We start from the raw sequence: 24,731 nt of genomic DNA on the forward strand, positions 1-24,731 counted from the left end.
GACCAAATGTATAGAGCTCCAAAGAGATTATGTTGAAAAATAAAAAAAAATTTACCCAAAAAAAATTGTTTTTATACTTCATTCTAAGGACTTATTGAACTATCCTCGTATCTTGGGGATCGACTGTGATGTGGGCTAAAATTGTAAATGTTGTACATACGAAGATTTTATTATAATTAAAAATTGATTTAGCAACGTTGATTCAAAATAACAGTTAATAATGAAAACTATTTTTGCGCAATATTTTCTATAAAATGTCTGATAACGATGCATATTAATTCATCTTACTATAAAATGAGAGTATGTTTTGAAACACTTGGGTCAAAATCAAATCAGTCGCGAAAATTTTCATTTTTGACATGTTTTAAAATATTTGTATGCCTTCTGCATATATTTTTAACATATTTATGTAATTGTTTATTTTATCGTAGTCGCATGTCCTGTTACGATACCTTTAGCAACATATAACATTTATGTCCATCACAAATAAATTCCTTGATCTTTTTTAGTTTTATATTTTCATACTCACACTGAGAAAACTATATCGCATGATTTACAATATATACCGTAAATCCTGCGCTATATATCGTAATTATCGCATTATAATATCGCATAATCGTGATATCGTATATTGCAAGTTTTTACATTACATACCGCATAATTGTTCAGTCTATAACGTAAGAATTTAAGTTTATTACGCTATCACATTGTGTTTCTTCTTTTGTGATCTCGCGAGGGTTCGACTAGTGCACAAACGATCACAGGAAAAATTAAAGATAAAGTTTACATCGATTCCAGGTGAAAGATTCACCGGAACAAAAATTATCCTTGCTAGATAAATTTTACATGAATCGAAGATAATTTCTGATTTCTAACCTTGCCTGGATAATCTTTCATCTTATAATCGCTCCATTTTTATTCGAGGTGTAGTGACAATTACGACACCAGCGCTATCCAGTGTCGTTTAACTTTATTAAATTTGGGAGAAATGGAGATTCCCATCTGTCAGTTACATTTTGCATCGACGAGTTCAGAATTATTTTCCTAACCTCAGTGAAAATATGTTTAATCATTATCCGTTGCAGTTCTTACCTACAGCAATTTTTTACTTTTTTCTGTGATTGTTTTAAATCTGGTGTCTCGATTTATAGCTAGAAACTCACTCATACTCTGCCTTTTTTACATTACTGCTAAGGACGCCGCGCCTTATAGAAGACGATACTAAGCAAATATAACTTCATTTTTTTCTGTGATATTAGTGCATTATAATATCTGACAAAGCTCCGGGACGTGATTGTACGTTATAATATTGCGCTTTCTTGCAATATAGAGATTTTGCGATATTGTGCGATATCTTTTTCTCCGTGCACTTTCAAAAAAATATTTTAGGCAGTTTAAATTTGTTTAAATTTTAAGATTTCATTGTCTAAAATTGTCAACTTTTTGGCAACGCACATAATTAACATTAAAAGAATCATCAGCCATGACAGATTCATTTCAAACATAAAAAAATAATAAGTGATTTTATTCTATTGAAGATTAAGTTGAACATTAATAGATGTTTTATTTACAATTATAGTAAAATTCTAATGTCAGTTCTAGTTCTTGTGCTTTAGAGAAAAATACGTTGAACGAACAATGTGCATTAAAAAATGTAATTAGTTTCAAAATAAAGCATTCTTTTCCGTGCGACGTACCGGAAAATACCTGCTGAAACATTTTAGCGCTGCGTCCGTGACAATACATAACAAACGTATAAATCAGCATACTATCCTAGGTTATATGAAAATCTACTTTGAGATGTAAAATCATCTCGAAAATTATTCAAGCTCACTCAGAAAATTGAAAATTGAACATGTAAAGTATGTGTTGTAATCAGATATTTTAGTCATTTTCTATTACTTTTGTAACAAAAAAAATGTTAATATTCGAAGAATGATACCTTTATTACTGACATTTAATGAGAAAGTTTAAAATTAGATTCTTGGGGTGTTATAAAAATAATTAATTAACAGGAAAACAGAAGTACACATATGTAATTTGACTTTAAAAGGTGGTAATAACATACAAAAATGTGTAAATCAACTATGTACATTTTTTGACTCTGATAAATAATATGGAAATTCGAGGCTGTTTTTTTTATTTTTATTAATAGCGTAATTAGAATGGCCTAAGATGATTTACTGTGAGTTGTTTTAAATAACGTACTTATGGAAAGGAAGTATTCATAATGACCTCACGTATCAGCACTAACGGTTGCAATTTGATATGAAATTGCACAGCTTTAGTGTCGCCTCGAGTGTCGCTACAATCGTCCGTTAACATGTTTTCTGGTTCACCTTATAAGAGAAACAATTTCTCAAAATGGGAGAGAATAATTTAAGACTTTTTAGAAACTTTTTTTTATGAATGTTACTTCTTAATTTTAATAAAACTTAATACATATGAAACTAATACATACGTATATATTTCAGCTAGTTATTTGAAAAAACAAACAAGGTTTTTGTAAGTAGGTGATCTCTTCTGGTAATTCCTATCATCTGATACAAATAAATTTTCTATTCTTATGTACTTTATGTTTCTTATTTTATAGTCATATTTTGCTTATAAGCCTCACAGGTGATAAATTACTTGCTTTTACGTTTGATTTTTTGTCATTAATTCGAAATCAATATTATAATCGTAACCCTTAACTGGCACAACTCATTGATATTAGGTAAATGGCATAATGGGTGTTTTTCAACCTTCGTGTACATACGCATTTTGCGCAGCTGGTATAGAATATTTTTGCAGAAAAAAATTATCTAATGTAATTTAAGATTGATGTTTTAACATGCAGGTATCGATCTTTTGCTTTTTCAAAAATGGTTATTATTTTTAATGATAAGTTATAATAGAGTAATTAAACATAAGCCTGATAGTAAGTGTGATATTAGTTTTCTGTTTTTCTTTTAATTGTGAAATACGACTACTAAATATGACTACTAGAAGTAGTTTTATAATAATAAAACAGTAATTTAAGCTAAATTACACATGGCCCATTCTATTGTATATTCCCTAATTTTTTTCTTCAAATTATCATTCGTCCTGCTTTTTAGTATTGGAATTATCATTGGACATCATTTTTATTTATTCGAATTCTCGTCCGTCATAATTGTTATTTTTACGAATTACGGAAGTTTTTCTTACTAAATATGCGTAAAGAAAAACGGATTTATCTTCCAATTGGCTCACTAGTCAGTGTGCGTGTGTTTATGTGTGATCCGTGATGTGTGATCGTTTCGTTAAGCTGATATGATTGCTATAGAAATTGGTCCGCGACCCGAATCGGAGTAGTGTTGTAGACAGAGTATGTTGTATGAATAACCACCATGCGACTCCTAGATCCTGACTGATCTAACATCTATCACTTACCACATAAGTTCTTGAATCTCCGGTAGTGTAACGATGTTAAATCCGAATGAATATATGCTTACGACGAAAGGGATTTGGCTAAATATGGTATAGTAAAAATAAAAAATAAAGCCCTAATTTTTATTCTTTTTTCCAAGTTTTCGTTTGTCATAATATTCATAACACGTAATTCTATTCTCACTAACTTCCATTTGACATAATTTTTATTATTCTGAATTGTCATTTGACATATTTTGCATTCTTCTGAATAATCACAAACCTAAAATTCTTTTACACATTGGCATGAAAATAATGACTCAAAATGCAAATTAAAGAAGAGAAGTGCAAAATCCTGAAAAAATATTACGGTATAAGTACGAGCCAAATTGAAATCTATTAAGCTCTCCCCAAACGGCTTTTAAAGCTTTAATAGAAAATAGCTCGAAAATTATAAGAGATACATGATTTTAAATATAGGTTTCTGAATTCGTCTTGATTTCTTCTATTATATGAGATAATCTATCAAAAATAATAATATTATCAAAAATTCTATTCTAATCATATGTTTTGATTATTATGTTTTTATATAGTATATCAAATTATAGAGGAAATAAAGACCAATTCAGAGACCTATATTTAAAAGCATTTATCTCTTAATAATTTGGAAAATATTCTCTATTAAAGCTTCAACGCCGTTTGGATAGCCCTAAATAGACTCCGGCTTGGCTCAAACTAATACCTTAATTTCTTTTCATGATTTTAAACCGAAATATCAAGGAACTCCTGTAATTCGTACATTTAGATTTGATCCAATATTATTATTTGTAAAAATAAACATTAGGTGGGTTGGACATATGGAAATAATGGAAAATGGGGAAAATAAAAAAGGGGTTAAACGGTAATTCGGAAAAATATAAGTTCGGGCCAATTTTGTAAAATTAACATCAGAGAAGGTATAGTTTGAACAAATACGCATGCGCCTTAAAATTTAGAGATAAAAAGATTTTCTGTTTCCCTGAAATATTATCTCACTGAAATAATATCTAATATTTATTTTAAAAGGAACAGTGTAATCTTCAGGGTGATTAAGTTTGTTAAAACTAGTTGAAACTAAAACTGAAATCTAGTTAACTTTTTAAGATAAGCTTTTTTCATATGAGTAAGCGTAATAAGTAATGCCATGGTCATTGGTGATTTTGCATGTTTGTTTGACCCATTCACCCTTTGCTTCTCTAAACATTTACTTTTATCTCTTTAAAGTCCTTATCAGAAATCAGGAGACGTAACAGTACCTAATTACTACAAGCTTTTATTTGACTTACTGTGTGGGTATATTTTAGGATCAATTCTTGTATTCCAATTTTGATACTCTTATACACATATCCAATCAACTTGAAGCATTGCATACATATATAGTTCTAATGATAATAAAATTTTCTATGATATTAAAATATCTTCTCATATAAATATAACGTTCAATATTTACGCCCGATAAAAAACAAAAAGACATCCTTTTAAAGAAAAAGCAATCAATTTCAGACTACCAGAAGAGTGCGAACAGAACGTCGTGAAAACGTTAAGCCGGGACGAGCACGTGATCTAGCCCAACGGTTTTATTTTTGTTCATATTATTATTATTTTTTAACACCCTTTCCAGAAGGAATTATTTTCGTTTTTTAATTTTCTGCTTTCCAGTCTTTGGCAAATTTACAATCTTTATTGTTTTCTTTCCACTTAATTTCGAGCATTCTAATTCTACAATTCGAAATCCGCCTAGAAAGGCGGGTTGGGTGGGGGACTCAAATTTGAACTATACTTTTTAAGATCTTTTCATAGATAGCCATATTGTTGGAATTTTCTAACATTATGTAATTCCTGTGGGAGCGGTGGAGGGAGAGGCATATTCCCTAAATGCTATATATTCATGCAAAGTTGATGTCCCTCGACTACATCGCGTTCCCTAAATTTACATGCTGTTAGAACACGCCAAATATATGGGTATCTATGAAAAGGTCTTGGAGAGTAGAGTTCAAATTTAAGTTTCCCCCCTTTCTCTTCCAGACAGAGTTTGAATTGAGGAATGAGACTGCTCGAACAATAAAGATGGTATATTTGCAAAAGACTGAAAAGCAGAAAATAAAAAAAAAAATATATATATATATTTTTAAATTTTAGAAACAAGCCTATATTATAATTTATTAAAAAGAAACAAAATAATTCCCTCTGAAAAGGGTTCCTAACCCTTTACAGGACAATGTTGCAGCTGAGAAAAGTGGACAATTCCGTATCTCGTTAGGTAGTTTTTTGTTATCATACACTCAAAAGAAACCGATAAAATTATAAAAATAATTTTTTTTTTACAAAAGTCGATCAGAAAACGATTATACATTGTTCCTGAATTTTTGCAGAATTTTTATTTAACGGGATCAAGGCTTGACCGTTAAAGGGTTAAAATAATAATAATAATAATAATAATAATGTTACTAAAACTAAGAACGCGAGGCTTAAATATTAAAAATAATATTTCTTTGAGAAAGATACTTTAATATTTAGCCTTCTTTTTGAAAAAATGTTTAATGATATTTTTAACCTAAAATTAAGTGATAAAATATGATAAAATACAAGAAATGTTTTTCCATCACATGATGGTGTTGCTAAATTTTGAAAAAGACAAAACTTAGAAATTGAAACCCTTTATTTATTTTTTTAAATAATTGGTTGAATTCTCCTTTGTCAAGGTTCCAGGAACCTAGTTATGTTTCTGTTAGAATCGATGTGTCTTCGTGCCGAATCTTCTTTCAAATTGATGATGACGCAAAGAATTTTATATCATAACCGAAGTGTTCTATCGAGCATTTTCTTTGTCTTCAAAAAGCGTGTCGCATACACCTATAAAGATAGAGTTCTCATTCACATATTCCTTTTTCCACTCTATGAAAGTTCATCCGCAAAATTGCGTGCTTTATAAACAAAATTTTTACTTTAACGTGCAAATCTGTGCCTACTCGTATGTGACACGTGGATCAAAACGTGAATTCCTTCCTCCTTCTTACTCAATTTGATTTTAATACATAGTAGTTTTTCTTTTTTCATTTGAGCAAAGTGCAATTCAAATTTGGACTTTTGTCAGTATAATGCTAAACTTGCCAAACTCGATTCAAGCAACGTGTGTCTACTGATACGAAAATAGAATTACTTTTATTTCATCATATGCTTTTAACCAACGAATTTTATAAATAGAAACGTCCGTATGGTATGGAGGTTCTGTTCCATGTAAAACTCTCGAACACTAGTTAATTAAGAATTTTACTCTAATTACGACATTAATATTGATCGATGGTCGACATCAGTTAGTTATATGATCAACTGTTCTCCAGAAAACTGTACTTTTTTTCTTCAATTTATTCAACTGGAACATACTAGAATCAAACTAACAATAATATTGGACGTACTTGAATTAAAACTCTGCAAACGGCTGAGATCTAAGGGCTTACCACGAGGGATATTGACATACACCTGAATTTAAGAATTTAAAGTATTTAAAATATCTCAAAACAATAAAAGTGGAGTTTAAGTGAATTTTGAAGAATTTAAGGAATCTCGACTGAATTCAGATGGAATCGGGCCAAATTCAAGTTCATTCAAAGGAATTAAAAAAATTAAAATGAATCCAATTGAAATTGAAGTTCCCAATTTTGAAATTTTACAAGACGTTCAATTCACAGAAACCCCCACGTTTCCTCAAACGTTCTGTAAGAAGAGACTTTCCTCGTTCTTCTTAATTATATAAAACGCGTCAAGTCGAATTCGCGGACATTCTGACATTTTTAAAAATTTCCGCAACGGTCCATGTAAACGTTAATTTGACTGCCTGTGCTTGTTGGACGTATTCTGAAGAATTTATCGAAATTCAGAATTCAATTTTATTCAAAGAACTAACAAGTTATTTCTTTCATTTTAACGCATTTTGTGCAATTATTTTGCACACATTGATTTTCTTGAGTATTTGTTTTCAAGAGTAGTTTTTTATAGAACATACTTTTTCTAAAGTAATCTCATGAAATTTGGTTGCACAGTTTGATTTTTTAAAGTTTATGTTTGATTACAAAATTTACTTTCAATTTTTTATTAATTTTTTGGCTTCATATGAATTTAGAAGAATTCAAAATTATTCTAAAGAATTCAAAAGCAAGTGTACACCTGAATTAAGTAGCGGTTAACCCCTTGAAATCAGCATTAATTTTTATCATTGGATTAAAATTGTCCTTGAAAAATAACAGTCGACAAACTGAAATTAAATTGTTACCCAGTTAAAAATGCTTATATTATATTTTGTATGTTAGTTATATAGAAAATTTTCCAGACCCATAAATCGGTTTCATATGATTAAATTCTAAACTCAAAGTAAGGAATAAAAAACAAAAAGGAATTATTTTAAGGACACGTGATACTTCGTCGTGTGGTCAAGCGGACACAGTTACCCCCGCATTTTTTTCCACGAAAATAAAAAACATTTTAAACTGAATTTGGAGATGCTATAAAATGTCATAACGGACGTCCCCGGACACTTTTTTGAGGGATTATAACAAAAAAATGTATTGTGCTAAATCAAAATGTTATGCACGGGCACTATTTTGAGGTTAGGATCGGTTTTCAGCTCTATCATTTCGATAATGTAGGTCTCTGTCGTACCGATGCTGTCGGTAGCACTCAAGCATAATTATGGAATAAAATTGTAACACACATAACCTCAAAATACACACACACACATATATATCAAATTTAGCAAATTAAAAAATTGTTTAATTACCCACAAAAAAAGTGTGCAGGAACGTCCGTTAGCATGTGCGCTATCAATCCTCAGATTTTAAAGACAAAATCTATATTATTGTAGGAAAAAAGCCGGGGGAATCTAACACTGATAAAATCAATAATAATTTCTAAGCGCCACACAAATTAATCAAATTTAGCAAAATTAAATATTTTGAATTAACCCACAAAAAAAAGTGTGCGGGACGTCCGTTAGCATGTTCGCTATCATGTCCCAAATTTCTAAAAGAAAATATTTATTATTCTAGGAAAAAAGTAGGGGGAACCTAAAACTGATACAATCGATAATTATCTAATAGCGTATTCGGTTATCCTGCACTGGTGCACTTCGGACTGCATCGAAGCAAGTCGGATTCAGAAAGAAGGACCGATCGGAGTGCTCTTGGAGTACACGAGTGCAAGCTAAACGAATGCGCTATAAGTATCACATGCCCTTAAAGTAAATATGATCAATTATTGCGGACTACTAGAAGAGTCTGGACGAAACGTCGTGAAAACTAAGCCGGCACGAGCACGTGACCTAGCAACGAGCACATGTTCGCTCTCGGCAGTTTAAATTCATCAGCCACTCAGAACTTGAGAATATAAGAAACAAGTCCCGCCTCTTAAAACTACCTATCAGTGTTGCCTTATAAAAGTAAATGGCAATCGATAAGCCGCAATTTCAGTGCCCATACCACATGAGAGTGGAATGAAAGGGAAAGGGCAAGGTGAAAGTCAAAGTCTCAAGGGCGCTTTTTTGTGGGACATTCTTCCCGAGTCACAATGAGTCCATTTTTAAAAAGCTTTATGACCCAGAATGATGGAATGAACAATGAGAGAGGTGAAACACCTGAAAAAGAAATGAATGCATGCATCTTCAAGTCAGAGATCGATTCTTTATTCTTAATAATGGTATTTTGCGAGATTGGTTCAACAAAAAACCAGAACAAATGTAGGCGAAACTCGATGGGAAAGGTGCTGGGGGGGTAAAAAGGAATAAGAAAAGGTCGGCGCCAGACAAACAGGCATCGTGTGCAGTGTTACCGAGCAGCGGAAACATGGAACTTTCCAGAAGCCGCGTAAAGTGAGAGCGAGTGAGAGAATAAAAGTATCTAATTATGGATGTGAGCGAGAGAAGACGAGAACCGGCATTTCACGGAGGGACCGGATAAATGAAAACCAAAAAGTTACTTCTGAAAGGACTAAAATTAAAGCCATAATTGTGGAGATAGTTTATTGAAAACTGATATCATGACACATTGAATCTCAAAGTATCATTTTTTATATTGTATTGTCTTAGATACCCTATGATAAATATTTTGTATAAATTTAAACTTCTTCTCAATACCGCGTATAACAGAAATAAAACGAAAAGCTTGAAATGGACTAGAAGAATTTGAATATTTGAGATGTCTCCTCTGCTCGATAACATGTGATCTATGCTCTATAGGTTATATCTATGTTCTATCTTACCTTCGATTTTGAAAAAGGCATCACACAGAGGGGCCATGGCTGCATTATCTGTCTTCTCTGAGATGATGACATTGTGCTGGTGTTGCCTCCTTATCACCACTTGAACTTCCTTACTCTTTCGGAACTCCGTTTCTGGTATCAAAGCCCTTTTGTTTTTGGCAATGAACTTTCCCAAGAGTTTTATGGATTAGTGGTTTCTGCTGGATGCTTCAAGTGGTGCAAACACCGGCACGTCACACGTGGCTGTGTTTTGACAGCAGAGCTACGATTGCGTAGAATCGTACGTTGCCTAACGTTAGGTGAATGATATGCGCCGCCTGCTGGCGTCTGCAGGAGGCGTATTTTTTACTGGATAATTTTTAATCCTGGGTGCTTGTGGATCATGAGAGTATTAATATTTCTTCCCTTAATATTAACTCTTGAGAATCTGAGACGAATATCCTATGATCTTTTAAAAACGGTTAACTCCTTTCTAGCGCCAATACCCAATACTTGTTAAGCACTTTATCGGTACTCTTGCGCAATTGATCACGAGAGTTGAATTTCCTAATTTGTACAACTTTTCCGCGACACTCGTGGTTCCTAGTGCTTACCGGTCGCGCGACATGAAAAATACATTACGCTTTGTGTGTTTGCTAAGTTTGCTAATCAGATCGGGGTTTGTCTTTTATATATACGCTGTTGAGATCTGAAGCACCGCCTCCCGGCGAATTGAATGGAAGGGGAGCCTCGCGGTTAGTTGCGCGAATTACACAGAGTGAGGAGACCGAGCCCAAGCGGCTCGGTTCTTTTCACTGCTGGTCCATATGTTCATGAGGAAGGTGTGCCCCAGCTAATACCGATACCATGTGTTCAGATAACTGACGAAAAGATCTTATCCAGTTACAACTGCTAATTCCGAGATTCTCTTATTTATGTATTTACTTTTTCTTGCTCCCTCTTAGTAACTTCCATCGCGAATCTGCTTTCAATTGTCTATAAAAAGGTTTCCATTGAAAAATTGATTTCAAGGAGTAAACTTGTTCCTAGCTGCTAAGTTGCGCCATTCGCCGACGATCAGTCCTCCAAATATGTTTTTGACTTTTATTTTTACTCTGGAACTTTTCACACGAAGGAAAAATTCTTGGTAGATTTTATGTTAATCCGTATGAATATGCATATGATTAGGTTCATTTATAATTAATACAAGAAAATCAGTAGACCATCTACTTCAATAAAGCATCAGACATAAATTTCTTTCGTCTTAAGTTAGATTAATTGCTTTGTGTAGTTGAAGTCGTTAATGGTCCTATCTTTAATTTAGAAAGAATGTTACATAATTTTTATTTATCCTAGAACGCAAGTTCTTTTGAGAATTCTTTTGCAGGGGAATTTTTTTATTTTAGAATTGAACAGGTGTAATTCATTTTCAGGTTTAAGATTAAGGACATTTATATACATAATCAACGGATGAGAGCATAAAAGATAGTTTTTATCATTTTTGGCAGGATCATCTTATACTCCAGTTGGAGTTGAATGCTGCTGTAGTCTCTTCCTTGTGGAACATTCGAGATTATCGATGTGTCTCTAGGAGCCTTTCTTGCTCTCTCCGCTACCCTTATGTCTTTTTTATTTTATTTTGTTGCTTTGAAGAAAATGCCCAACTGTTTCTTAGCTAAGCTGTAATTTTTTCAAACGGTATGGTGGCGAACTTTATAATGATTTTGCCTCTACTCGGAACTATATGCATATTCAAAACCGCAAGAGATTTAGAATAAAATTACTTGAAAGAAAAAGTTTATTTTTTATTTCTGGGCAATATGATTAAGGAGTTTTCTAATTATACTGATTTTTATAAAATTTGGTTGTAATGTCCTCGAAAACATAGATGGTCCAAAAACTTCCAGTTTCAAAATTTTCATTGTTTTTGGCTTTCTGCAATGCTTATTGGTGACAAAGTATTGTATTAAACTTAGCTCAAGTGACGAGTAATAGTGTATTTTCATTAATTTTTTTGTTAGATTTTTAAATCAAATTCAAATTAATTTCAATTATCAAGCACGAACAAAAAGAAGCTGTCTTGATTCCAGCACATTACTTCACTCACTGACAAAACATAAGAAAATAAAGAATTGTATTTTTTCGGATAGCTATACACTTTATGATGTGGATATTCCATCTTCTCAAATTTACGAAAGACTTGTTTCTATAAATTGAGATAACATTTTTTTCGAAGTTCAGGCAATCGCGATAAATTAATTTTCAAAATTATCTTAATAGAATAGCGTTTCAGATTGCCCTACAAAGAAAAGGTTGTTATAAACATAAAATTCGCACATATTCAGAATGAAAATTTTCGACATTCGTTGTCAAGTAGACTATTTTGGTTTCATGATGCCTTCAAATTGAATCGGTCATCATAAATTAAATAAAAAAATTCTGTAAGACAGCACACTTTTTCCCGCGGTTCCAAGGAATCTTTTCAGTTCTTGCATCAATTTTGAATTATATTGATGAAAAAAGTTTAACTATAGAAAACCAATTTACTCTCAAACAAAATGTATGAATATTATACCTCAATTGATATGTCTGAAATTAAGGAATTTCTTATATTCTTTCGTCATCTTTAAATTATGTGAATAAGAATATTTTGACTATGAAAATGGATTTTTTTTAATTCACAGGGGTCCCGCTTTACCGGACGTTTCGGGAGTACCCTTAATGGCATTCACGGTAAATCGGAACTCTCTAAACCGTTATCTTCTCCCTCTTGCTTGTGACTTTCTATAGTGCCAGTTGGATCATACTATAGTGCTGAATCGTAACCTACAAAACTCCGCTGACCTTGCAAGCGCCTCTCTCTCTCTCTCTCTCTTGCACCTTGAACCACCTTATCGCGTATATCAGGTTTCAGTAAGGACCCCTGCGTAATACAAATGATCATAATTTTCTTACTTTTTAATCAAATGTATTATTATTGAGCTATTCCATCTCAAATCGTCTGAAGAAATTCATCTGTTAGTAATTTTGATAAAAAGTCTAGTTTCCGTTCTCTTAGGTATTAAGAAAAAAAGCGTAAATTGATTCTTGAACAACTCAACAAAAATATAAAATATTCAAAATCGAAAATTGTGGTCCTTTTTTCAACTTTCATAACTTTAGTGGTTTTAATAATATTAAGATTTTTTAAATTATTTATGATAAGACGTAGTTTTGAAAAAATATATTTTGAACCAAAAAAATGCAAAAACTTAGGAATATTCAAAAACAAACTTTTAAACTAATTTGTTGAAAAATCCATATTTGATTTTCTTTAATCTTTGTTTTAAATATATTATAATATCGTTTAAAAGCCCTGTAAATGTATAAAAATGGGATCTCGCTTAGTTTTTTTAGAAATAATTAAGAACGTTCGCCGTGGTATGGGGTGCCCAGCGCTAAACATTGTTTTGCACATCTTGTGTACTGTCTCGGCGTGCGTTTTTAATTATTTCTAGAAAACTAAGGGAGATCTAATTTGTATAATATATAATTAAGAAGAACGAGGAAAGTCTGTTCTTACAGAACGTTTGAGGAAACGTGGGCTTTCTGTGAATTTAACGTCTTGTAAAATCTCAAAATTAAGTTACGTTAATTATCCCGTAACACTATAATTCTGGTAGTATAAAACGTCTTTAAAACTTCACATTTCTACAAACTTTCAACGTTAAACTGTATGTGTTTAACTCTATGTGTTAACCGCTATTGAATTCAGGTGTACACTTGCTTTTGAATTCTTTCGAATAATTTTGAATTCTTCTAAATTCAAATACAGCGCCGTGTATGAGACTATGGGCTGTTTAACAAGCATAGGAAAAAGACTCACACACGGCGCTATCAGCACGTAGACTTATATTAAATGGAGGCGTCGATATTTACAAATTTACAAATTTGATACTTACAAATTTTTTCAAAATAACAAAGATTGCACCCAGTGTATTCACGCGATGCAAACATGAGACGTACCATAGGAACATAAGCCGGTCATTATACTGATTTGTCAGGATTTTTTTCAGACTTCGTTTATGTATCAAAGATTCGGCGGTCGGTGAACAATTGGTTCTTTATACGACATCGTAAATTTTTTGCAATTCACTATTGCCTGCTAATTATATTCAGAAACATTTGAAAATATGTCAATTATACTTATACTTATATGTGAGCTTAATGTCATATAACTAAAAGTCGCACACCCTAGGCGCGCTCAAACTTGCAAGCGAATTGAGCAGCTCGCGTGGAGAATATGCCCGCACAGCGGGCAGATGTTTTACAATTATATTAGATCCATGGAAACTGTAGAATTCGGCGTAAAAAATGCAATGTGGTGGGATATCCCGTATAGAAATCTTGATCTGGCCCCGATCGGGGCCAGATCGCGGATGAGACACACGCCTAGACCGGGGTCAGGTGGAGACTTGGGATCGGTGCCCGATCAGTCTCATTATTATCCATTTATGCATTTCGCGGATGAAACTCGAAAGTAGTGAATGGTCCTTTCCTTTCGCCAGCCACCTCAATTATTGGAATTTCCAATGAAGGTTTTAATGTTGCTTAGAGCCACCGTGGTTTAAAATTTAGCACAGATAACCGCTGAAAAAGAATATATTTATATATAAGGGCATTAGTGTTTTCAGTTTAAATTATAATAGTACGGGCACGTAAAGAACAGATTTGAGAAAAAAATATTTAATTATACTTTTAATAAACTTAAGATTATTGTAGATGTTATAAGTTGCCAAGAAAAGGTGGGTTTTTTTAAATGAAAAATGGTAAATGACCAGAAATATTTTATTTTACAATTTTAATTTCTTGCTTAATTTATTAACATTTTCCTATGAATAAATTAATTTTTCTGTTATTTGTTTCACTTCTTAAAAGTTTTGAAAAGGTAATTGTATCTAATTTTTTCGCTAAAAAATTAAGCTGTTATTTGTTAGGATCGTTTTATTTTATTTTTTTAATTTACTATGAATCAATATAGACATAAATACTTTAACAAGAAAAAAAATTGTAAATAATATATTTCTGGTTGTTTAATATATTATTTACAGAATATGCATTTAATTAATTTTTATTTTTATTAGGATTCACTAATTTCGATCTAATGGACATTTTTATAAGTTGAAATGCTAATATTTATGATAAACAAGAAAAATTATGTTTTCTCGCATTTTAAACTGCGCGCCAATAGCAACCAATTAGATGTAAAGTGTGATGCATGCGCAGTGGAGTGAGGAGCTCTCGCTGGGAGCACTGCTCATTTGGTATTTTGATTCTACCATTTGATTCCGAAATGCATGTTATGGAAAGGTGTCCTTAATGTATTTTTATACTGGATTTATTAGTAAAACAGAATCAAAGATTCATTTGGACTGCTGTAATTGTAAATCAACTAATTTTATCTGAAACTGCGTTAATGTCAGCAGGAAATTGATTTTCTAGGGATTGATTTTCCCAATTCATAAATGGCACAGGTTAAACAATATTGAGATCCGAAACACTTACATTGACATCTATAATCCTTTCATTTATATTTACAAAAAAACACAATTTAATTGATTCTTTATTTATTTGAAGTTAGCTTTCAATGAACCGTAGAACGTAATTACTTACATTCATTTTCTTGCTCAGGTTTCGAGGTATACTGGATAGTGCTCGGTGGCTGGTGCCTCCGAACATGTGGCGTGCTCGTCTTAGGCATTTTCGATAATTGATGGAATATTATAAAAGAGTAATGTTCTAATACCACTACATTATCAGAAAACAATAAGCAGCACTAGTTCTCTGAGCGCATGGAGATGGCGTTTTCGTAGGAAATCGGTCTAGCCCTAGCATGGATCACAGAGTTCTACCGATCAGGGCCATATCTGGAATCCCGATCGGGCCAGATGAGTATTACGTTTAAAATCTTGAGATTTCTGCACGGGATGTGCTAATACATAAATTTAAATAAAAATAATTCATCGCGCAAGGTAAATTCTCACATAAGATGTTTGTTATAGCTATTGATTTTTTTACTTTCCTTCTAAATTGTTTTTTGAAATAAATGTTGTTTTTTAACTACAGATCCAACCTTGCACATGTTACAAAATTTTTTGCATCAATACGCTTAATTTTACTATCTGGTATACATGTCTTGTATCTCTTTTTGTACATGGAGAGAAACATGCAACGGAAATGTTTTGCGATCGCTCAGTTTATTATTGATCCTAAGCTGGAAAGCTATCTTTATTGCAGACATATATTTGCTAGGAGTAGCTTTATCAGATACCTGTGCATGCGGAGATATATACTATACATATATCCCCCCCTTTTTTTATTATTCGCAAACTATTCTTTCATCATTGCTGCAGACATCGGTGTAGAAAATTCGTTTGGACCAAGCTGGGTCCTAGCTAGGTTGCACAAGTACTAGATGGGCCACATCTATATTTTATGAAGTTTAGGTAATTTTCTCTCTCAACGTGTTCATTTTAGCAGCAGGATGAAAAATCAGTTGGAGAAGCCAACAAATTACACAGTTTATATTTTTATTAAAAATTTTAAAATTAAAAAAGTGAAATTTTTATTATAATTTTTTCTTGTTTTTTTGTCTGAATGTCTTCAATTTAACAGTAAAATAAGTCTGAAGTAGCTGCATCATTTAAAAAACGGCTGATTTTTTTGGTTTCGTTCTAAAATGAATAAGCTTAGCCACAAACTATAGTTGACAATTACATTAGTAGTTGTGAATGTGGTTCTAAATAGCAATTTAATGGTCAAAATAGTTGTCAATTGTTTTTTGCAACGTTTTTATCAAATTTTGATAATAAAAAAAGGCTTTAGGTTTTTTGTATACTTCAAAAAATTGAATAACAAAAAAAAACATCTTCAAGTAATGACTAATTAATGAATATTGTTTACCTTTTTTCAAGGAAATATATTTCTTTACAAATAACTGTAAGTACAGCATGATAATTTGATATACTGATAGATAAAATATTATACTATGCAATATTTATAAAATTTAAACTTAATCCGAATCCAAAATAGATTTAATGTAGAAAATAGCTGAGACTTCATTATGCAGGTAAGAGCAAACAGATACAGTGTCGGGCAAAAGTTTTGGGCCACCTCTTTTTTTATGACTGAATAAATTCTCTTAATTTTAATTATACCGAAGCTATAAAAATTTTTCTTTAAAAGGTTGACTGTTTTCGAAATTCCGTTTAAAATAAGCCCAGGGTGAAGCCAATTTGTCTAGTTTTTTAGAATTACAATTCCGTTAAATATTGTAGGCCACAGATCGATTAAAAAGCTAAAAACTGATATATTTTTTATGTTTTCTCAATCTACGGTGTGCCGTTTCTAAGAAAAATAGACAATTTTTCTGCATATAAGTACTTTTTTTGCTCTCTTTTACTGATTCTAAAAGGTTTTGATACAAATTATTGATGAGTTGGCTGTGATATCTAATACATGTACGGGTACGATAACTAGCGTTGTTTCGAGATAAGATATCTTGATTATGAAATAATTGTTTTATCGAGATACTTAATGCGTATGGAAATATGATCAATAGTAATGTGGGCCTCAAAATGTTTATAGAGCAATGAATGTTAACCGGTCAGACCTCTCTGTCTACCCGAATTCGTACATATTTTATTTACTGGATGGTGTAAGAATTATTTTAATTTGCATAAGTGAAACTTGGCCACTGTTGATGTCCCCACAGTTGGGGCTTAGTGTGTATCAAATATTATTAAGAACTTTATAAATGCAATTGAAGATTCGAAACTCCAAGACATATTAGTAGAATTTTATTATAATACTATTTTATCAATACATATATTTAAGTATTTAAAAAAAGGCTGCAACTGGACTCAGTTGGACAGATTTTAGATTTTGGAGCTTTTTTTAAAAATAATTTTATTGCAAAGAAATTATAATAAGTAATAAATCTTTTTTTAACCAAAATATAGACTCCGTTATTGAGCCGTTTTATTCAAAACTTCTTCATGTTATTTCTTTTTCTGATTTTTACACTATGTGTGTTAGTAGTTTTCCATTGCACCCAGTGTATTTACGCGATGCAAACATGAGGCGTACCATAGGAACATAAGCCGGTTATTATACTGATATGTCAGGATTTTTTTCAGACTTCGTTTATGTATCGAAGATTCGGCGGTCGGTGAACAATTGGTTCTTTATACGACATCGTAAATTTTTTGAAATTCACTATTGCCTGCTAATTATATTCAGAAACATTTAAAAATGCGTCATGCGTATATTTACGTTTATTTAAAATATTACTTTTATTTTTTACCAGTTTGAGAGCAGATAATTATTTCTTCAATATATTTTTGTAAACTCAACTGTTTCATGAAAACTCAAATTAGGAGGAAGTCTTTAGTAAAACCTTCCTGACGTTACAATATTGTTGTAAAGTTAGGTATTATAATAGTTAATTTTACAAGAGTTCGATGGCAATCTAGGATACAGTCGCGAAAATAGTATTAATTTCCACAGGCATAGGAAGAAATACTTTTTCCCTATCAATTATAAATATACTCCAAACGTGATCGTTGCCCTTCATAATTGGAAACAGTAATATTTTTGTTAGCAAGTTGAATTTGGGAAAAAGGGATATTCACACAATCAATAACAAAACCGTAATTACAATAACTGGCAATTTAAATAGCATAAGTTAAAAAATAGGTTAGAAAAATTACTGTTCTCAATAGGAAGATTGCGATAAGAAGAAAAACACTAGAATATAGTGCATTGTGAAAATAATAATACTTTAATAATAATTTGTATGAGAAGTTGTAGGGGCCTAAAGTTACGATCATGGTTCTTTAAAAAAAAAAACGATCCCGCAGCAACCGGAACGTGCACATCATCCACTCCTGCGATTTAATGATCTACAAATCTTTGTATTTAGAGTGTCATGAGAAACAGTGATGACGATCCAAATGAAGTGATCCCAGAAGAGCAGCCTTTTGCATTCGGTTCGCAATGAACTGAGTCTGACGCTGGCAAGCTGGAATCTGTTTGAGTTGACTGAGAAATAAAGCTTTCATACCTTCAAGGCAGCAGTAGACAATGTTTATTACTGGTCGAATTTGATATATTCAATTTGAACTGAGAGATCTCTCAGTAACAAACTTTACCTTTCGACTGTTGATCGACAGTCCTCTTTAGAAAAAATTAGAAAAAAATAGAATAGAAGGTAACCTGGGTGACATAAGTAAGATGTAAATAACTATACGAAGTAGTTCAAAGAAAAGATTTGAAAAAAACTAAACTGAGTAAGTTTTAACAGTAAAAAGCTTTTTAAACAGTATAACACGAAAAAGTAGTACAATATTCGAGAATTAAAATAGATGAAGCTGATAGAAATAGTGAGTTTAACAAAGGTGTCTAAGAAATATAAGATCGTTAACTGTCGATGAACAGTCGAAGCGTAAAGTTTGCGACTGAGAGATCTCTCAGTTCAAATTAAATATATCTATTTTGATCAGTAATCAACACCGTCTACTTATTTACATCTTCAACCGAATTGGCGACTGCTTGAGCGCCTATTTAAAATGATTAAATGTGAAAATCAATTGTTTGTAACAAGTAATAAGCTTAAAGTTATGAAAAATAAGTCGTTAGTCACAAGAAAGGCTTACAAAGTGAAATAAGAAATAATGATTTGATTTTACTCCTTAAAAGTAAATGATCGATTTTAAATTTAAAGACAGAAATACCTTTTTTCTCTTAAATTTGAATTTACAATAATTCTTAATATACTCATTCACTTTACATTTATTATTTATTGTTGCAACGATGCGTGTATAATGCCAGTCATCTGCTCTTTCGTGGATGGACGAAATTAGTGGTAACAAGATAATCCTATTGATCATCCATAGAAAATATCTTGATTACCCCTTATAGTGAGTCTGATCCTCTCATAACAGTCAGACTGGTCATAAAATGAGAGTCTGAACGAACTGACTCTAAGTTTGGACTATCTAACTCTGATCGTTCATTTTTCTCCGTTTAGGGGTTATAGAAACTTTCTTTTAGTGTAAGTAGAATCATTTAATCATTTAATCATTTATTATTATATTCCAAAAAACTTTTGAACTTCACAGTTTAATATTCACACACGGAGAAAAATGGATGGCCAAAGTTAGAGGATCTAAATTTACAGAGCCAAACATTCCTTCTACATAGTCGAACGGTCCTTTCAAATTTTTTCAACACACTTAAAAATACTCTCATTTTATGGCCAGTCTGACTTTTCTAAGAACACCAGACTCGCTACCAGGGATAACTAAGGTATCCCTTTCGGGATTGTCAATGCGAACATCTTGTTTTCACTGATTTCGACCATCTAAGAGAGAGCAGGTCAGCCATCGTGTTTGGTCAATTGCTTGATTTTTTCGCGTCAATCATGCACGTGAAAATTTAAAGGTCACCAGACCACGATGCAGTAGTGCTATCCGTCAGGAAAATAAAGTTTTTACTCTATAGTATTCATGTGTAAAGTGCGTGAATCTGTTGAGGATTTAATTAAACCATCTTATTCTGTAAGTACCTTTTTTAAATAAGTAACAGTAATAATAATATTTTACATAGATAATGTGGCATTTGAGATATTTAATTCTAATCTTTTCAAGGTTAATGTAACATTACACTAGATTATCATTATTTCAGTAATCACTGGTAATTTCAGCATTAATATAGTTAGCTAAACTTCAATTGAATTTATTAATTTAAAAGTAAATCTTTATTTTTCAGTTCTAACATCCTTCCACCCTTGAAATCCATGAGATTCGTATAGGGATAAATGCCAGCGCCAGGATCATTGCACAATATATTTAGAGTAATCTTTTTTTGAGTAAAAAAATTATTTTTTTAACCTAAAATTGAACTATTTTGTTAAAAGTTTATATTTTTGTGTTGAAAATTCTATTGTTTTATATACGAAATTCTTCTTTTTGTCTTTGAAATTCAGCGGTTTGGTTGAAAAATCAAATATGTGATAGAAAATTAAACTCTTTTATAGAATATTTGTTCTTTTTTTATTAAAAATAATTTTCTTCAATCAAAAATTAATTTTTTGAAATGAATATTTACCTTTTTTATTCCTGATTAACAGATTATCTTTTAATTTCAGAAACTCAATTTCTTGATTCAAAATTTTTGTAGTTTGTCGAAAATTCGTCTTTTTTAGTAGGAAATTAATTTTCTCAATTGAAAATTCAACTATTTGATTAAAAATATATGTATTTTGTTGACATTTTATTTTCAAGGTCAAAGAGTAAACGTTCTAACTTAAAATTTAACTACTATTTAATTGAAAATTCACTTTTTCATAGAAACTTCATGTTATCGGGTTTAAAATTCCACTTTTTTGTATAGGAAATTCGACTATTTGTCTTAAAAATTCAACAGTTTGGCGAAAGATTTATTTTTCTTAATTTAACATTAATTTTCCAATGAACATTTAAATCTTCTATTGTTGTTCAAAAATTAATCGTTTTAGTTTAAAACTTTAACTATACGGTTCAAAATTTATGTAATTTCTTAAAAATTTATTTTTTTGTGATCCATAATTTTAGCAGAAAATTCATATCTTTGCTAGAAAACTAAACAATTTTATTAAAACTTCCCTTTTGGGGAAAATGAATTCTTTTATATGCAAAAATCGTCTTTTTCTCTTTGAAATTTAAGAATTTGGTTGGGAAGTCCACTATGCTGTAGAAAATTCAACTTTTTGTAAAAGATGAATTTTTTTTATTAAAAATATTTTTTAATTTTAAGGATGTGACATATTTTCTGTGGTTTTAGTATACTTAATAGTCCTTGAATAAAAATTTCTTTGGATGAAAATTTAACCATTTTTATGAAAATTCGTTTTATGCCGCGTTTAAAGTAAATATTTTACAATGACAGTTAAACTATTTGATTTTTGGTAAAAAATTTATCTACTTCAGTTGAAAATTAAACTATTTACCTAAAAAAATGGCTTTTTTACGTAAAGTTCAAAGTTTTGATTGAAAATTCAAATATTTTATTTAAAATAAACTTTTGTGGTAAAAATTCTACTGCTTTGTAGAAATTTCGTTCCTTTACCTAGAAAATTAATATATTTGGCCGAAAATTAAACTTTGTTAATAATTAGTTTTTATTGTTAAAATTTGGTTTATCGGAAAATGTAACTATTCCATGTTTGATTGAAACTTTGTCATGTGTATTGAATAAGTGGGAAAATCGTATTTTTTTATAGAGAATTAATTTTCTTGTTCGAAAATTCAACTTTTGTTGATAGTTCTACTTTTAGATTGAAAATTATGTTAAAAATTCATTATCTTTTTAAATTTTATTTCTGGTTTAAAAATTTAACTATTTCAATGAAGATTATATTCATGTTTGTTTGAAAATTCATCTTTTAAACTGACAGACTATTCAAATCTTTGATTGGAAATCCAAGTATTTTATTTAAATTAACTTTTATGGTGAAAATTCTACTGTTTCGTAGAAAAAAAAATCTTTTTGGCTTGAAAAGTAAAGTTTTTAGTTGAGAAATCATATGTTATGTGTTGGAAATTAAACTTTTTGTAGATAATTTCTCTTTTTGGCTTTAAAATTAAATAATTTCACTAAAAGATTTTTCATTTCGTTAAAAATTCGTCTTTTTTGGTAAAACATTAATCTTTTAGGTAGAAAATTCATCTGTTTGGTTAAATATTTAACAACATTGTTGAAAATCCATTTTTATTGTTAAAATTATTATTTCTTAATCCAAAAATTTAACTATTCCATGTTTGATTGAAACTTTATCCTGTGCATTCAAGAATTTCAAAATTCTTGTAATTTGTTAAAAATTAGTTTTTCTTTTAATAAAAAAAAACTAACAAAGACAGAACAGAAGTGAATTTTTGTGGCGGGTAATTTTAAAGTAAATAAAGTTGAATTTTTTGCACCGAAACAAAACAAGATTCAATAGAGTTGTAACAGGTAAAATTCACTCTGAAATAACTGTAAATATTACATTTTGTTTCTTTCTGTGAATCTCCTTTATTAAAAATTGAACTTTTTGGTTTAAAGTTTAACTATTTGGTTGATAATTCATATATTTGCTTAAATATTCTTCTTGTAGGGTAGAAAATTATTCTTGATTGTTGATATCCTAACTTTTTTTTGAGAATCTTGTTTAAAATTGATAATTTTTTATTGAAAATTATCTTTTTTGTTGAAGATTCATCTTTTCTGATTTAAAAATCCACTTTTTTCCAAATCCTTTGACTTTCTATCTTAAAAACTTTAATTTTATTTAAATAAAAAAATATGATATAGTGATTGTTATGCTGATTGATTATTTACTGTTTTTCTAGATCTAGGGAATATTTATGGGACGGATCACAAAGAAAAGAATTAGCTGGAAAGTGACGTTTGTAAACATTTAAGCATTGTAGTTTCAGTATTTAAGTATTGAACGTTTATCATTACTTTTTAGATTTAATTTGAAAGAAGGCTTTAAATGTTTGTGATTGAAATTAAACTAATTAAATTAATTATGATTAAAATGCGTTGTCACTTATGTACAGTTTCTTGTACCTCGTAATTGAAAGCTCTGATTGCTCATTGGCGTGTTTTTCTGTTAGATAAAATGCAGTCCATTAAGTTATCATATAAGTTCTATATAATAAGTTATATATGATAAAAAATCATGAATTTATAACTACAGTATTTAGCGAATTTAAACCATCCATAAATAACTTATCATTTATTTTATTACAATTATATTTCTAATTTATTTACTTATAGTTTATTTAATATTTTTTAATACCATGTTGAATATCGTATACTCTATATCTGAATTCGTATATGAAATCATACTAATTGCATAGTACGATGACTTTTATCAATTTATCAATAGTTTTTATTCTATACCAATCATCAGTAAAAAAATACAAATTCGTATAAAAAGCATTAAAATTAAATTCATAACTTTTTTATCAGTAATTACATTTCTAACTATTTTTATATGAATTAGTAATTCTTTATTAAAGATTATTATCGGAATGCTTACTCAGACTTTCGAATCGACCCGATGCGATAATCGAATTTTCCTTCCTTAAATATTTATATTGACAATTCGGTATAATCAAGTCGACCCTTTGAAATGATCAAATCGACCATCCGAAATTACCGCGTCGACTGTCTGAGATAATCGAATCGACCATCCAATACGATGGAATCGAATGTCTGAGACAACCAGATCGACCTCCGAGACGTCCAAATCGACCCTTTGCAATGATCGGGTCAGCCAGTTTCAGATGACCGAGACGACGCGACGGCCCGTAACGATCAAGACGACTTTCTGCGATTGTCGATTTGGACTTCTCGCTTTAACCTTCTAGAGATAGTCGCCTTCGCAATCTTCAAGGCTATCCTATAGTGGACCCTACAATCTGGTCTGTCTGCACATTTATAATATGACCAAACAAACCTTCCATTTTTCTCCATACAATAGCAGTTCTTGAAATAGTGACGATATATCCTAGCTTGCTTTGGTCTTATTGGAAAAATTTATATTACAATATCAAATTTTACAACCAAAAGTTTCTCTATGTACAAAAATAGGAATCGAATAAAGTCAAGCAAATCTGCATATTTTCAAGTTTTTGAACACTAGAATATTCGAAGTAAGAGTTGTCGAAATGTTGTATAATAAACGTAAAATACTTTTGAAATGCTATCTTTCACCTTGTATTTTTGATTTCATTGTGATTTATCATTAAAATGAAGAACTTATTAAGGCAATCAGCATTAAAATTAACGAAAACTGTAATGTGCGAACCTTAGAAAATTTAAATCACAATCTATGAATTTCACCACTGGGAGACTCTTTTTCTCAGTATACAATAATGGAAATGGTATGAGCATTTAGTACAAATCGTGAAAGGATAGTAAACAGATAAATCTGGAAAATAATTATAGACGCAATGTATATTATAAGCAAGACTATATAGAAAGTTTCTGAGTTCTTCACGCAA

The 24,731-nt window shown here is 30.8% G+C and overlaps 2 protein-coding genes across 2 annotated transcripts in view; one reads left to right on the forward strand and one right to left on the reverse strand.

Moving 5' to 3' along the window:
* LOC117167835 overlaps positions 1-10,298 on the reverse strand; it is a 26,806-nt gene extending 16,508 nt beyond the window's left edge. The window contains exon 1 of the mRNA XM_033353039.1: positions 9,679-10,298. Within this exon, the coding sequence (XP_033208930.1) occupies positions 9,679-9,750 (72 nt within the window). The 5' untranslated portion in view covers positions 9,751-10,298. The remainder of the gene's footprint in view (positions 1-9,678) is intronic.
* LOC117167836 (RING-box protein 2) overlaps positions 1-24,731 on the forward strand; it is a 108,130-nt gene that overhangs the window by 56,814 nt on the left and 26,585 nt on the right. The gene's annotated exons all lie outside the window — the stretch shown is intronic.

This window comes from Belonocnema kinseyi, chromosome 2 (assembly GCF_010883055.1).
Source record: "Belonocnema kinseyi isolate 2016_QV_RU_SX_M_011 chromosome 2, B_treatae_v1, whole genome shotgun sequence".
NCBI classification, from domain to species: domain Eukaryota; kingdom Metazoa; phylum Arthropoda; class Insecta; order Hymenoptera; family Cynipidae; genus Belonocnema; species Belonocnema kinseyi.